General features: G+C 49.4%; 1 protein-coding gene across 1 annotated transcript in view; it reads right to left on the reverse strand.

Annotated features, from left to right (window-relative positions):
• Positions 1-17,095, reverse strand: part of WDR97 (WD repeat domain 97) — a 619,749-nt gene that overhangs the window by 591,556 nt on the left and 11,098 nt on the right. Inside the window, exons 2-4 of the mRNA XM_085604522.1 lie at positions 9,905-10,034; positions 8,607-8,768; positions 2,319-2,455 (exon numbers count right to left, since the gene is read on the reverse strand). Of these exons, the coding sequence (XP_085460648.1) occupies positions 2,319-2,455; positions 8,607-8,661 (192 nt within the window). The 5' untranslated portion in view covers positions 8,662-8,768; positions 9,905-10,034. The remainder of the gene's footprint in view (positions 1-2,318; positions 2,456-8,606; positions 8,769-9,904; positions 10,035-17,095) is intronic.

Here is a 17,095-nt window from a genome sequence, read left to right on the forward strand (position 1 = left end):
GCTGCCGGACCACAGTCCCACGGAGGCTCACGTCATGCTGGGCAATTTAGGGAGGGGGGGCATCTCCAGGATTTATCGCTCCCTTGTCAAATGCACCCCCACATCCCTGGAGGGCCTTAAGGAACGATGGGAGGGCTGGGTGGGGCCCCTGGATGAGGCCGATTGGCGGGATGCCCTTATGGCTCCCCGCTTAGTGACGGCCTCCGCCAAACTGCGGCTTATCCAGGTTTACTACCTTCACACTGCTTATCTTACGCCAGCTCGCCTCCACCGACCGGGCCTCTCCACTGACGCGACCTGTCCCCGCTGTGGCTCTGAGCCGGCTGATTTCCTTCACATGGTGTGGTCTTGCGCGGAGTTGGAGGGATACTGGAGGTGCGTCGAGTCTGAACTTACGGAGGTCCTGGGGTGGGAGGTGCCACATGAACCTAAACACTCCCTACTGGGCATCACTGACGGCTTAGATGGCACACGCCCGGAACAGCTGTTCCTCATGACTGCTTTAATGGTGGCCAAACGAGACATTGCAGCGGCATGGAAACAGCCGCAGCCGCCCAGCTTAGCTAAATGGGGCGCAGGGGTGGACTGGTGTGCGGCGCAGGAACGGACTCTTTACCAGGCGCGGGGCTGCCCCAAGAAATTTCGAAAGGTCTGGGGGAAATGGCTGGGCAACGTACCTTCATAGGGCGACTTGGCGGTTGGGGGAGGGTTTCGGGGGGAGAGTGGAATTGTGGTGCTCCTTCCAATGTATTACTGTGTGGTGGTGGTTCACAGGGTCCAAAAGTTTTCTCTGTTGTGTTGTCTAAAACAATAAAAACTTGTTTATCAAAAAAACTTCACCTAATCCAGCTCCGCTGTAAATAAGGCGTCGCAGCACACCGGTTGTTAAGTTATATCTCCAACATTTACCACATAATAATATATTTTCCACATAATGCGCATATTCCACTAAAATATTGCTTATAGATCAAATGGATGAAGATAATACTGCCAGAGAGTGTTGTTTTCATTTTTGTTACATTATTTAGATACCCTTGGTGCATATTTTTGTGACAATAGTAAATCTATGCAGAGAGAAACTGACATTCACTGTTGTAGCCAGCCAATTATAGTGCTTGGGTTAGCGGACCCATGTTTTGTTCTGTGAATCATTAGGAGAGACAAAATGCCCCCTCGTCCAATAGGAATCCTTTTCTTTCGAATTGTTGTGTCCTTGAAGTGTTTGCAGACATACTACCCAGTTATCTTTAAAATGTAACTCTTTGATGTCCCCCGGCACATATTTCAAAAACTACTAAACAGATTTACACCAAAAGACAAAAAACACTTTCTGAGTAAAATTCTTATTTCATGCTAAGTTTGGAGTACATCGACTTAGCACTTATTGCTGCAGGAGTGGGCAAATTTGCCATAGGAGCTTTAATAAAAACCTACCAAACCTGCCAACCTCTGTCAGTTTCACTAGGGGTATACAACATTTTGTGCAGATTCAATATAGGTGCCAGCAGAAGTTATTGGGAATCCAAAACGCATTTCCCTCCTTACATTCAGGGCCCCAGTTGGGGGTACACGCGGGTGGACGGCGTCCACCCACTATTTTCACAGGGTGGACACCGTTCACCCGCCAAGACGTTGGGCCCCACTGAAAAATATGCTGAAATCGTCGCAGTGTAATTTGCAAACACTGGGATACATTCAGCAGCGCCTGCATGTTGAGGCCGAATTTGAGGAGTCATCAGGCCTCCTTTTGTTGGAGTCTCCTGGCTGAGAGCAGTCAAGAGCCTCACACATAGAAGCAAATGCAGCAGAGGGGGGACAAAGGCTCACACCTGGTTAGCACTTCACACATACTCAAGTAAGGCAGCTTTTCACGTGGTTTAGTCCCTGTTTACAAGATACGCATTCCCTGTAAGAACATCAGACGTGTTGGTCTTTCCCTGTATTTTCACAAAATAAATATAATTTATATAGTGCTTACTACCTCCGAGGAGGTGTTGAAATAATTTAAGTTTCACTATTTTTTATTTTAAAGCACTATAGGTAGAGGAAGTTTACGCAGAAAAAGGGTAACATTGTTTTATGTGTAGCTTAGAACAGTGTGACTCTTCTGTCTAAATCAGAAGGTTTCCCTATATACTCGAAATATGCTCCAATGTACTCATGATAGACATGTTAAATGTATATTTGAGGAGATCTGATGTCACGCGCCGTGATGTCACATGCATTCTGATTAACTAGGTTAGTCCCCCCCACTTCTTTTTTTAGGACTTGTGCCCTGCTTACATTCACATTCATATAAAGTGATGTCACAAGGGTACCTTGATGATGGTGTTGGTGATGCCAAGCCGTAGCAAGGCCCAGAGGCGCCTGGCCTTCTCCCGAGGACTTTCCTGCTCATTCTTCTGATGACTGGTAGTGGTGGAGCAGCAGGAAGTGTTGCCACTCATGGCCGAGTCTACAGACAGAGAAAGAATAGAAGTAAATGAGATGAACTGTGGAATTAAAAGTTCTTCATTCCTGGGTCCAGTGGTTACCTACACTGACAAAGTGCTCTCTATACAGGATCTTCAGTCGTTCTCTTTTTTCCATTGGGTGCTTGGCATTAGTACTGCATTTGGGTCAACGGTTGGCCACGACAACAGATGAAAGATGTCTGAAGACATCATGACAAATTCTTGCTCATGCTTGTTACATTTATAAACTTTCTTGATTGTGCAAAGCTTATTCCTGAAGTATGGTGTTAAGTATAGTGTTAGATATTAGTGAAAGCGCTTGAGACCATGGATAGCGAAGGGACTGTCTTTTCGAATCCCACCTCACCTCCCCCACCCCAGCCTGAAGCTCAGAGAGTACTGATGTACCAAAAAGGGAACAGGAGAGAAGCAAAGTTCTAGAGTCGTGTATCTCCTTTTGATGACCTGGCAAAGATATTGCCCTTGATTAAAATTGACTGAGTGGTTGTGTGAAAGAACATAGTGAGTATCTGGCAAGGACACTCTCGGACCACAACCCCTGCTTGATAACGCTACTCTGGTCGCAGCAGCGGCAAGCGATCCCGATGTGGCGTTTGAATCCGATGATGCTGGAGGATCCCGTGTTTAATGCGGAGTTGGGGGAGGGCGTGGAGCGCTACTTTCTAGGCAACTCGGGGACGGCGACGAGTAGAGCTCAAGAATGGGACGCGCTTAAAGCGGTGGTGAGAGGGATTTGCATCTCGTCCGTCACCGGGACGCGCAAGGTGCTGCTGCGAGATATTGACCGGGCTGAGGCGTGGCTGCGAGATATTGACCGGGCTGAGGCATGGCTGCGACAGGCAGAACTAGATGGCCACACAACTGGGAGCGCTCGGGAGGAGGTGTTGGCGGCGCAAGAGGAGGTGGCCTCTCAGGTTGAGCGGCTTCGCTGCTATGACTATAAAGAATACATGGTGCGGGCGCATGCTGAACGGGACAAAGTGGGGTCGCTATTGGCCTGGCTGGCTAATCCGGCTGTATGGGGATCCCCGGTGGTGTCGCTGGCTATGCCGGCGGGGGACCTGGTTCACTCGCAAAAGGAGATCAATGACCAGTTCCTGGGTTATTACTCGTTGCTGTATCAGAGTAGGATGAGGGACCTGCCCGACGGTCTGGACGCTTATTTAGAGGCTGCGGGGTTGCCCCACTTGGATCCGGAACAGGGCTCTGCATTGGGGGTAGCTATCTCCCTGGGAGAAATCAGGGCAGCGGTTAAACATATGGCCCGGAGAAAGACTCCAGGGGCTGATGGCCTCCCGGTGGAGTTCTATGCAGCGTATTTGGATATTCTGGCACCGCAGTTACAGTCGGTATATAGAGAGGCGTGGGATCTGGGCAGGCTGCCGCTCACTATGAGAGAGGCGATCATAGTGCCGTTGCTGAAGAAGAGCGGGGTCCCCACCTCCAGGATGGCATACCGGCCGCTCTCCATGCTCTCGGTTGACTATAAGATCCTTAGCAAGATCTTGGCTACGCGACTCTTGGGTCACATGCGCTCCCTGGTACACCCGGATCAATCGGGTTTCATTCCCGCTAGGAATACTGCGACGTGCATTCGCCGATTGGTGCGGATCCTGGGGGAGAGAGGGGGAGGTACGTCGGAGGCCGTGGTGCTGTCGGTGGACATCGAAAAGGCATTCGACAGTGTGGAGTGGCCGTATCTGTTCCGGGTGCTGAAGGAGTTTGGCCTGGGCGATGATTTTGTGCGTTGGACCAGTCTGTTTTATAGCTCCGCCACAGCTAGGGTTCGTACGGGACGTAGCATCTCAGCGGCTTGCGAGGTGGAGAGAGGCACTCGTCAGGGTAGTTCTCTATCCCCACTTTTGTTTGCGCTGGCAATTGAACCTCTTGCGGCTCATGCCCGGCAAGGGCGGTACTACGAGGGCGTTCAGCTGCGTGGGGAGCTCCATCACATATCGCTGTATGCGGATGACCTCCTGTTGTATCTGGCTGATGCGGGGGGTTCCTTACGGGGCGCCAGAACCCTGCTCAGGGAGTTTGGTCGCTTGTCGGGGTTGCAGGCGAATTGGACTAAGACCTGCCTGTTTCCTTTGTCCCCTGGAGTTCAGATGCCCTCGGAGTTTGCAGACCTGAGGTGGGAGCCTACTTGCTTACCGTATCTGGGCGTCCGCATATTTCACACCCCCACCGACCTTTTTGAGGGGAATGTGGGTGGCACGTTGCGGGGGCTCAAGGGTAGTATGGCGTTCTGGCGCACTCTTCCTCTTTCGGTAGCGGGGCGGGTAGCGCTGCTGAAGATGATAGCGTTGCCACGGCTGCTCTACTTTTTCCGTACCTTGCCGATATGGATCCCGGTCACCTTTTTAAGACGCTTCGGACATTGATGACAGAGTTTATTTGGGGAGCTGGAAGACGGCGGGTGGCACTGTCCACTCTGATGAGGCCAAGGGAGGAGGGGGGGCTGGCGGCCCCGGATTTTGAATGGTACTACTTGGCGGCACAGCTTCAGTGTCTGACACAGGCCGTGGCGCTTGAGTTTCGAGGCCCTGAGGGCCCGCAGGGTAGGGTTATCCCGCGCCACGTGTTGTCATTCATTGTGCTTCGGCAGAGGCTCAGGCTGGACCAGCTTACCCTCGAGGAGCACACACTCCGGCTATGCTGGATTCGTAGTCAGAAACGGGCAGGCTTCGTGGTCCCATATGCCCCGGAAATTCCTTTGGGCATGTGCACGGCCCTCCCACATGGCGGGGATTGGTCGGCGTTGGCAGGCTGGGAAGAGTGCGGGGTCCACATGATTGGGGACTTATACAGAGATGGCGTTTTGTTGTCATTCCAGGATTTGCAGGGGGCGTATGATCTACTGAGGGGGGATTATCTTTTGCACGCCGCCTTGGTGTCAGGGATTCAGAAACAGTGGAAGATGGGGCTGTCGGAACCCCCGACTTCTTTGGGGTGTCAATACGTCACTATGGCGGCGGGTACATTCAGGGCCATCACTTGTCTCTATAGCCGGCTGTCCACGGAGAGGTTGCCACCTATGGATGCCTTGCGGGGTAAGTGGGAGGGAGATCTTGGTAGGCCCATTCCTGAGACGACGTGGTCGCAGCTGATGCGGCGGGCCTGGAAGGGCACGCGCAAAGCTAGATTTCAATTGGTCCAATTTTATTCTCTCCACAGGGCTTACTTAACTCCGGTCAAAATTTTGCGGTACTTCGGAGGCTCCCAATCGCCGTGCCCCCGGTACAGAGTGGAAGGTGCTGATTTTGATCATATGTTTTGGTCCTGCCTGGGACTGGGCTCTTATTGGGCGGATGTGGTGGCGTGTCTGAATCAAGTGACTGAGCGCGAGCTGGAGGTGGAGATGGGGACTTGCCTTTTGTTATGGTTTCTGTACACCCCCAGTACCAAAATTACGAGCAAGTTTTACGATTTGGGTCTGATAATAGCAAAGAGGGAGCTCACTATGCATTGGAAGGCAAGGGCCGGTCCGAGCTTTCGGAGATGGAAGGCGAGTTTCTTGTCCTGGGCGGGGAGCGAAGGGACGCTTCGTCTACAGCTGGCCAGGCGAGCATCTAATGACAAGGCGCTGGACGCTGCACAGGCGTGGGGGGCTCTGGTAGAGGGGCTTCGTTCTTTGGAGGAGTTGAATGAGGGGGATATGGATCCTGTAGACATGTACTGGAGTGTGGAGCCTGAGGTGGGGCCCTCTGAGGCTACTGGGGAGACCGCGCAGGACGGGGCCACTTAGGTACACTCAGGGAGGAATCAGCGTCTGCACTCTATATTGAGAGCTGTCGGGTAGTCACGGTGGGAGCGTGGGGCGCAGTTGGGTGTCAATGTGTCTGGAGAACAATGAAAGTGTTCTTTTGATTGTTTTGAGTTAGGATTTCTCGGACCACGGGGTTCTAAATGCAGAAGTTGAAGAGGTGTTGACGCGGGCACACTGACAGGGGGGGTGGGGGTAGAGAGGGTGGTGGGTGGAGGTACTAGGGAGACAACATGGAAGAACCGGTTTCTCCTGACATGTACATCGATGGTTGGGTCTTATATAAGATGCTATTGCATGTAGTATTGTTTTTTTGGTGCACTGATTTGAAAACTCAATAAAATTCTTAAAAAAAAAAAAAAAAAAGAGTGGTTGTGTGAAAGAGAGAGGGTGATACTTTAAACAACACTTTGACCTTTGTCTGATTCAGGAGAAACAGACAATAATAAAGAGGCTTCCCACTTACTGCCATCAGGCATAACAGCACAATAACATCATGGACGATCTTCAGTGACTTGGATCAAGATGATGGAACATTGTGCTGCACGGTAAAGTTTCATTTCAACAACAGAGCGGGTGTCCAATCTGGCAAAGAGGGACCCCTCCCAGATGCACTTGTGCAACTATATCAACTAAATGCAACCTTCAAACCGGCAGAGCATGGGAGGATGGAGGAGGCGAGTCTTATGTACTCTCCTACACCTGTGATGGTCACCGGTATTCTCTCGTTTGGAGGGGACTGAGACTTTTGCTGCTACTATCACAAAAGAATTGACACCAAACCTATCCTGGTTAAGCCTATCAATCAGAGCTCTACCAGCAGGAGTAAAGAACAGCGCTATGGAACTGGGTGAAAGGACCGAAGACCCTGGTTGCTGATGGCATGATGCACCAGGCACATGGGTTTGGAGTGCTGTGGACACAGGTCTCCAAAATGCATCCTACAGACACTGCTGATACAAAGCCGTCAAATTCAAATCTGCAAGCGACTGCCTGAACCCAATGAATACAGCTTTGAAGAGGAAGCCCTTCCTTCAAAGCCTTATTTCTTCAAACGTTTTGCTTCATTTGAGTCTTAGGATATATTAATTTACATGGTGGTTTTTCCAAAAAGCTGAAATATTTACCAATCTGCCCAGAGAAAGAGAGAACAATCACAACAGAATATGCTTCTCACGTCCGTGCTCCTGGTAGCCACAAACGGAGTGCACCGGGGAATGTACTCTAGATGAGGGGACCTGCGCCCATACGGCGAGGACTGCTATAAGCATCTCCAGATCATTGTGCAGCGTAGATACTGGGACTTTTGTATGGGAGGATAAGAAACCTGGCTGAAGGAAGAGGTTGATATGCGTAGACTATAAAATATACCATGGGAGATAACAGGAAGAGCCTAAAATGTTGTGGAAGGCTCCAGAGGCTGTACTCGCAGCCGTGTGTGGATGGCGGTGTCTACAAAGGATGGGACAGGGAACAGGGACATTTTCTCGCGTGCCAATGGGAAGACTATGCGGATCTCCTGTCCATGAGGGGGAAAGAGGAGATACGTGGAGCACTGTAGCAGACAAGTACTGTCTTGCCCCAGAAAAATAATCCAGATGACCATCACAAACACCTGATGGCCTGAACCCCTAGCACAAAAGGTTGAACAGGTGAGTCTCTCAAGCTACAGAAAGCCAGCACAACCATCCAAAGAACATCGCCAGCTTCTAAGGTACTTCAGACGTGGCGCCAACACATAACATCTCTTTTCAGATGGGTCTCCTCAATTCTCATCCCTTGTTACCTGAGCATCCGAGGGACTCACTGGTGGTTGCCGCAGCCTTAATCTCGACAAATAAAGACATACTGTCAATCTGCAGCTTATCAGAGAAGAGGCCTGGAACCAAGGCCCCTCTCTTTACCGATTCTTTCCACCAGTCTTGAATATTCTGCTTCTGAGCACTGGTCTCGAGCCTCTGGTTGGGAATTGGAGAATTTGCTTTTCTTGGTTAGGCAGTTCTTTTTCCAGTGCTGCAACCCTTGTAATCAACTTCCTAGTATCATCCGCAGCAAGAGTCACCAAATGTGTGCCACAGTACATACTCAAGATCTACCCTAACTTTGCACCTCAACCCACTGTAGAAGACATCATCACGCAACCCCTACCACCACAAGGAACTCTGATCTGCTCTCTGGGTACCAGGCAACACAGATGTCACATTCCTCAGACATTGTAGAGGTGAGGGGAGGGGATATATCAACTGGTTATTTCAGAACCTGGTTCTCAGGCTGTCCCTTGCAATGTGCTCTCTACTGGTTGCATCAGTACAGGAATCTATATGTTGCTCTGAAGCAGGGACAGATTTCAACATAATGTCACCCACCTCTGCAATGGCTGGTCTCCCATTGCTCCAACGTGTCAGAAGTCATTGTAGACATGTGAGTGTGCAATAAAGTTTGTCCTGTAGATGCTAGCAGTCCATGAAGATCTGGGGGACTGGCCAATGCTGATGGAGGTGGGAGTTACATCTTCGTGGAAAGCATCACTGTGGGAAAGAGACAGGGCATTAAATTAACCTGTAATGTATTGATGCTGCTAATACATTTTACATAATTAGTGAGCATTCCTACAATTACCATTTGGAGTTTTTATGAACAGCAAAATGTGTCTCTCGGTGGAAAGGTAGACTGTGAATGCACCGTGTAACCTGTGTTGCCCCATGGTGTCCTGGATGACAACATCCAGGATGCAAGATTAAGTTTCCTACCACATGAGGTGCAACCAGGAGTGCCGCAGCCAGTGGGATACAAGCAGAGTTTTTGGGATGCCGGAGGTTCTGGATCATTACAGTACAACACATGCACTAGGTTTAATGTGCCTTTCACATTAGGATAGGGCCATTCATGGTGCATCCCACCTACCTGAAGGTTGGCTGTGCACTTCAAAGCTGTGCTCAAACATAAATTATTTTTACCAAACGATACGTCACCGCAACCTTAACCAACTACTGCATCCTTAAGGCAGATGTAGAGAGTTGTGAGAGTCAGTGTCTGGATTTCTGGACTACTCAAGTAGAAAACTAGTCTATTCATCTCAATCTACCTATGTGCACTCTCACTGGAATCAGTTCTCCGGGGTGCGGTACGCTGCCACACAGATGGTCCAGGCCACGTGTGGTGGACAGAGCAAGTCTCAAATGTAATACTTCTTATTTTGGTCTCGCACACTGCGTCATTTAGGCCAAATAGAAGGGATCCAAGGGGGACCCCAGCGAACCCTCTGCCAGCAGCTTGTCAGGATGCAGTGTCTACCGGACCACCTTTCACACCAACTTCACTGGAGACTGATCCTGCCCTGGGTCCCAGGTATGTCTGCTCCTTGGGATACCTTCCTGGGGGTGCAGCAAGACAGCTTCTTGCTGCTATACATCAGGCACTTCAGCTGATTATGTCCAATGATCCACAGATCAGCACAACTTCTTACAGTGTGAGTGAGGGAATATGGATGACCCTATGAGTGCCACTTTATGACAAGCTCAGTCAAATACTGATGCCCCTGTTTAGTTTAAAGACCACACCTGTACTTTGTACAACCCACAAACGCATCTAACACACACAGGTCGAACACGGCCAGTCCCCTTTACAAACACTTTGGGCAACTGTTATTTGGCATTTTACTCACGGGTAGCAGCATCAGGATTCGCCAATATGCTGATGATACACAGCTCTGCTTGGAAGTCTCTTCCGCGTCAGATATTCAACGCCTCAAACACTGCCTGCACATCACCCAGACCTGGATGGCCAGCGTCTGCCTGCAGTTCAAGCCAATCAAGACAGAATCCCTGTTATTTGCCAAGAACACCAAACACAAAACTGTGCAAACCTGGCTCAGTGACATGAACCTTGACGGCTGGCAACCCCAACTTTCATCAGATGCTAAGTCATTTACATTCATCCGCAAGACACGGTCAAAAAAAACAAAGAGAGCCTACAGGGATGTGGAATTCCTATAGCCCGACGCCCAGGACGTATTGTTTGGCGCGATGCAGAGCAGCTGATGCTGGGGGATGTGACAGCTTCCGGTTTCGTTTTGCTGGAGCCAAGGCAGCGGCAGGGTACCAGGGAGGCAGCAACCTATTATACACCGGGACCTCGGTGGGGCCAAGCCGCAGGGAGTCGGGGGCTGCGCTGCCTTTGCTTGGTGAGATGGCGTCATGTCCTGCTCCCTGTTGGAGTTTTGCCACTTTCAGGACATTCGCCAGGTGCGAGACTTCTTATGTCCCCATCTACGAGAGCCGGAGAGCAGCCAGCGAGAAAGCGACGCAGCGTTGCACCGGGGAAACAGCGGAGCCAGCCTGAATCGGACTGCATGCCCCACAAGCCCGTGAGCCTTGCCCTATTGCTGTGACACCGCCCCCTGTGACCGGGGATCTATTTCATCTACCTCGCGCCTCCCGCTTCGCGGGAGACGCAGCGTTGCACCGGGGAAACAGCGGAGCCAGCCTGAATCGGACTGCATGCCCCACAAGCCCGTGAACCTTGCCCTATTGCTGTGACACCGCCCCCTGTGACCGGGGATCTATTTCATCTACCTCGCGCCTCCCGCTTCGCGGGAGACGCAGCGTTGCACCGGGGAAACAGCGGAGCCAGCCTGAATCGGACTGCATGCCCCACAAGCCCGTGAGCCTTGCCCTATTGCTGTGACACCGCCCCCTGTGACCGGGGATCTATTTCATCTACCTCGCGCCTCCCGCTTCGCGGGAGACGCAGCGTTGCACCGGGGAAACAGCGGAGCCAGCCTGAATCGGACTGCATGCCCCACAAGCCCGTGAGCCTTGCCCTATTGCTGTGACACCGCCCCCTGTGACCGGGGATCTATTTCATCTACCTCGCGCCTCCCGCTTCGCGGGACGCGCGCGGGCGTGCACCGGGCTAAGCCCGGGCAAAGGGCGGGCCGTCAGGGGCCGGAGTAGGCCGGGCTGGGCCACCCCCCTTGGCTGTATTCTGCAACCCCTCTGAGGAGCGGCTCTCCAACATAGGGTGATTCAATACTCTGTGTGGTGCTCGCTTGCTGGTGTGCTCCTCTGACATTTCTAACGCTGCTGACACTGCTTCCTGAATGGGCAAGAGAAAGCTAGCTGAGAGCTCTGGGGGGAACAGGGGGTAATGGTTCTTTGCCTAAAGTCCGGAAAATCAGGAAGCCGCGACGTGCTGGCAAACAGCCCGATCCGGAGGGGACTTTGTCACGTATTGGTGTCCTAGTGGGGGAGTGCGAGGCCATCCTGGGTTCCGACCAGTCACCGGCGGATGATGGCCTGGTCACTGTTCTATCTTCTGCTGACACTGGACATGTTAACTCTATGCCAGCACCTATTGTGCCGGAAATGTTCTGTTGTAAGCCTACTGCAAGAGTTGCTAAGGGGGTTAGTAAAGCGGATGTGCTCGAGGGTTCGATTGTTGGGGACGATACTCTATTGTGTGATTCAGTTGATACACAGAGTAGTGTTCCTGCTGTTCCTTGCTTTAACAGGTTTTCTCCTTTGATGAACGAACAGGTTGTCGCCAGTGGGGTCTCATGTGAACCTTTGCCGCATTCCCCTCCAATCCCCTTAGGCAATTCTATCGACTCATCTGTTAACCCCTTATTAGACCTCATAAAAACGGTTAACCTGTTGAGAGATGAAGTCAGCGCATTGAAATTAGTGATAGAGTCTCTGACTAGCAAAGCAGGGTTGTGTTCTGTTGTCCCACACCCTGTCCCTGCCACTATTTTACCTAACCCCTCTCCTGCTCCAGATAATCCCTTAGGAACTCAGGCTGATAGGTCAGGCCTTCTTAATCCTCGCCCTAAGGGTTATGCCACTTATAGTAATGTAGTCAAGGCCGATACGAACCACATTTTGGTTCGTTCATCTGACAACACCAAATGTTCTTTGCAGGACAGAACAAGTCGTCCAAAGAGGCTGGGTGCGAGAAGTGACCATGACACCTTTGACCAGGGGACTCGGGTGGGTCGGGGTGATTGTAATGTCCCACCCAAGGGCTACGCCGTAGATTGCTCCAACATAATTTACATGACCAATGTCCCCAAATTGCCACCTAACGGCGGCGCCGAGTCCCCTGAGTCGCTGACCAACAAGGCAATCCATTGGTTGAGACATGTGAGGGGCTGTCGTTCAGTTATTAGGGAGGATATCTCCAGAGCTACTAGATTTTCTTCATTCAGGGCTTCTGTTGATTGCATTGAACTAACTCTTAAAAGCAATTACCTTGCTGAAATTCTCCTAGCCCTTGAGTTTAGAACTTGTCCCCCAGAAGGTTCTTCCATCCAACTGCGAAGCTATCTCTCGCATGATCTAGGGGGGTCGAAGCGAGGCCTATGTAGCGATAGGGTCATAGATGGTTCATCCCTGGATATCAATGACTGACTACACAGTGAGGGGGGTGTTGGCTTTTGGGACAGGGGCGAGAGGGTGAGGGTCACTGAGCACCAGGAGTCCATTATGGCTGACCCTTGCATTGACCCCTGTCCTATACCCGCCCACCAAGTGGTTACAACTTTGAGTAGCAGTCATTCTGTCTCTGTTCCGGAATCTTGTCAGGGGTTTGATCAACCCGCTAGTAGCCCTTTAGCAGATTCGCAACTCACTATTCCTGATATTGCCGGTCTTCTTTTGGCTGGTGGCTCTCTTTGTTCTTGGAATATTGCTGGTTTGAATTCCAAGCTAGCTATTTCTGATTGGGTAGTCTTTATTAACACAATGGACATTTGTATATTCCAGGAGACTTGGCTTCTCGAACCACGCTTTTGTATGGGCTACTTAAATTTTCACATCCCGGCAACCAAGGGATCCCACGGGCGTCCATCAGGGGGTTTAACTATCTGGTTAAGAAGCGAATTGTGTTTGACCACTAAGCTTCTCCACACGGGAAGTAGTGATATCCAACTGTTGAGGTTGGATCTTGGATTATTGGGCATAATCGACATATATAATGTGTACGCGAGGGGCTCCAGAGGTGCAAAATCTTCGGTCATTGATGACTTACTTCGCCTGTTTGATCTTTATTCAGCTGACACCTTCGTTATCGTTGCAGGTGACTTTAACGTATCATTCGAACCTCTTGTTGATAATAAGTGGGACCTACAGGATACTGAAGAGTTATGTTGGGGTATCCCCCCCCTGGAGTTGTCCCCTATATCAAGATGCTCAGAAGTCGCCATTCAGATTAATTCCCTTTGCATGGAAAGGGGCCTGAGGGCTCTGAATGGTAGGATGCCAAGCGATCGCGAGGGTGCCTGCACATTTAATAATGGGCTGAGCAGGAGTCGAATTGATTACATCTTGGCTGATATGAAACTATGGCACTCCCTCGTTGATATGGAAATAGTGTCCCTTCCAGAGAGTGATCATAACCCCCTCTGTTTATCACATAAATGGTGGAAGGTGGACGGTGGTCCTGTTGAGGCCAGGGAATCGCCCCCTCCCGCGGTGGTGCCATCCAACGACATGCGTCGTTTGAGATGGTCCGGACTTATGGGGAACCCTACCACCTTATCAAAGATCATAGAGGAGGTGGATGGTTCCATCATTGCTATCGAGTCAGTTTTAGCCGCTGAGGGGAACCTGAGGGATGTTACATCAGCGCACGATAGTTTATTTGCAAAATTGAAATCTTATTTCTTCACAAAAGTGAGACCAGGACCAAGAGGCGCCAACCAACAAGCCTCTTGGTATAATAAAGAATGCAGGGAGGCAAGGCTATCGCTTGGGTCTGCCCTGAAGGGTGGCGATGTAAGCCTGGTACGACACAGGAGAATCGTCTACAAGAGCTGTGTCGCTAAAGCTAAACGCCAATGGGATGGCAAAAATTGGGAGGATCTCCTTGAAGCAAGCCTTCGGAATGATAGTAAATTATTCTGGAGCATTGTAAAGTGGGGTTCTGGTGCACAGTCTGAGTGTCCCCAAAATAATGTTTCGCATGAGAAGTGGGTGGACTATTTCAAACCGCAGTATGCTTCCCCTACCGATCCTCTTGATAGCTATGGGTCCCCCCAGTTGTTTAATCCAGAAGATAATTTTTCTATTTCTGAGGTGGATCTGGCACTGGTGGGAGTGGCATCTGGCAAGGCTCCCGGCCCGGACGGTGTTCCTGCGGATGTCTTTCTGTATGACAAGCTAAAATGGGGGAGGTATATACAGCTGATTGCTAACGCGATGGCACATGGTGCTCCTATTCCAAGCTCTTGGAAAGCCGCGGAAATAATTCCGGTGTACAAAAAGGGTGACCGTTCGCTTCCTGAGAACTATCGGCCTATTAGTTTGATTGACGCTATCCAGAAGATCACTGGTAGGCTGATTTTAAATCGTGTCCATCTCTGGATTGCGTCAAATAATATTTTATCCCCATTTCAAGCCGGATTCCGCCAGCACATTAGCACTGTTGACCAAGTCTTCCGTTTTATCCTTCTTTATTGGAAGACTGTGGTCTTGGGTAAGGGAAATTTGTATGCAGTGTTCGTGGACCTAAGGGCCGCCTTTGATTTAGTCCCTCGTTCAAAACTGTGGCAGACTCTAAAAGATTTGTGGCTTCATGGCGGATTGCTGTCCCTAATCCAGAGGCTTCATGCAGATAATTTGGCTAGAATCAGATGGGGTGGCCAGGGCATGTTGACTGAGGATTTTACGGTCCAGAGAGGTGTCAGACAAGGTTGTGCAATGGCCCCCACTTTATTTTCCCTATATATTAATGACATAGCGGATCGACTTTTGGAAGCTCACGTTGACGCTCCCCTTCTTGGCAACACTAAGGTCCCAATTTTAATGTTCGCTGACGACATGCTTCTAATTGCTAAGACACCTGGCGGTCTTCAGCGCTCATTAAATATTTTTGAGTCCTTTTGTGTTGATCGTGGCCTGGAGGTCAATATTAAAAAAACTAAGCTTATGACATTCAGGCCACACAAATCTTTTAGAAATCAATTTGTTTTGTTCAACAATCCACTAGAACAAGTGCAGGCTTTTAATTATCTTGGAGTTAATATCCAAAATAACTTTGCATGGAAGTTACAGAGAGATCGGACTACTCTAAAACATAGGCAGCTAGCTGGTGTATTAGCAGCTGAATTTAAAAAGTCTCCTTCGAAGCCCATTAGACCTGTGTTACAGGTCTATAGTGCCAAAGCAGTGAGCTCGGCTCTTTATGGTGCGGAACTGTGGGGGTACGAGAACCTGTCTTCCTTAACCATCTCGGAAAACAAGTTCCTGCGTAGTATCACCTCTCTCCCGCAGAGCACACCTTCAGTCCCCTTAAGGTATGACCTTGGGAAGAACTCCATAGCTGATGTAGCCAGGCTTCGACCTATCCTTTATTGGCGTCGCCTATGGACCACTCCGGCGTTGGCAGAGTATGCAGAGGGTTTTCTTGATATATTGTCGATGGTGGGCTCCCGGAAGATTGCTTGGCTTAATGAAACTAGAAAATCCCTTGAGGCTTTGGGGTTGAGCGATCTTTGGGAGAACCCTACGGTAGCTATTTTTCCATCTAAAGTTCTCTTGAAGGAGAAATACTGGGAGCTGATAAACACAAAGGTACTCTCTGCCACTAAACCCCTTTCGCTTTCGGACGAATTCATGAACATCAAATTTGTCCCTAGGCTAGAACACTTTTGGGATCTTGTAACCAAAGTTCTTGATAGGAAATTATTTTTCCAGATGCGGGTGGGAGCGTTGCCCTTAAATTCATTTGTAGCCCAGTGGGAACCCCAGAAAAGTAATTTATGTTCCTTTTGCAAATCCCAGGTGGAAACATTAGTGCATATGTTTTTTGTATGCCCTGCTTATTTGGCCCCGAGGCGTGTGTGGTTGAAACCCGTTTGCCAACTATTGGGTACTAGACAGAGTGTTGAAGCAGGAAGGCTCCTTCGCACCTGCACTGACCCGGTAATTGTCGTGGCGGTTGCCAAATTTCTGGGGTGGGCATGGATTATAAGAACTAAGAGTAACAGATAGTAAAGTCAGACATCCGGTATGTTATACCCAATGATCTTTTTACCATATGCTCTTTTAAAACTTGTAAATATTTTAAGCAGTTTCGTTTTTACACTGTTTCTTGTTAAATTATTTGTGTATTTTGTACCTGTACTTGTTTTGTCTCGCTTTTATGACTTTTGTCGAATAAAGCTGTTTGGATTGGATTGGTATTGTTTGGGGTCAAGGACAAGAAGTGTTCATGTGCATCTTGTCCTTGGGACAAGTAGGCCCAACCTCCTGCAGCACAAACCCTTTGGTTGCCAGTTTGCAGTACCACATTATGGATCAGGGAAGGTCACTGTCTGCAGTTAAGGTAATATTTGTGTCCATGTGTTAATGCTGTTCAAACTTGTATATATGGTTCAATAACTGAAAGCCTTTATTATTAGGGTGAGCGCTCTAGGTAATGTTGTAAGCTCTGACTGCACTACTGACAGTGGTCCCAGTATAAAAATGTGTACACACCTTTTCAAAATTCAGCACTATTAGGCTATGTATAATGCTCCCAGAATGCTCTCTGATTTGATGTGTATATTTGCAAAAGCTTGAAAGCAAGATTGATGATTCTTTGCTTTCAAAGTGAAATGTTCATAATAAAAGGAAATCAGGAAAAAAAACATTTTGCTAAATTACTGTAAACGTTCAGGTACCATTTCTTTGCAGCATCATTTAGTAACATGTGTTGATGCATGCTAGTATTTCCCCAAAATATTCATAATTGAAAATCAGTATAACCAGTTTCAATAAGATTATGGGAAACACAAATAAACAAGCACTGGCAAAGACAGTAGGTCTGAAATTGGTGGTCAGCTTTTTAGTTTTGTCAATGTGTGAATTGTTTT

Source organism: Triturus cristatus, chromosome 5_1 (assembly GCF_964204655.1).
Source record: "Triturus cristatus chromosome 5_1, aTriCri1.1, whole genome shotgun sequence".
Taxonomy (NCBI): Eukaryota; Metazoa; Chordata; class Amphibia; order Caudata; family Salamandridae; genus Triturus; species Triturus cristatus.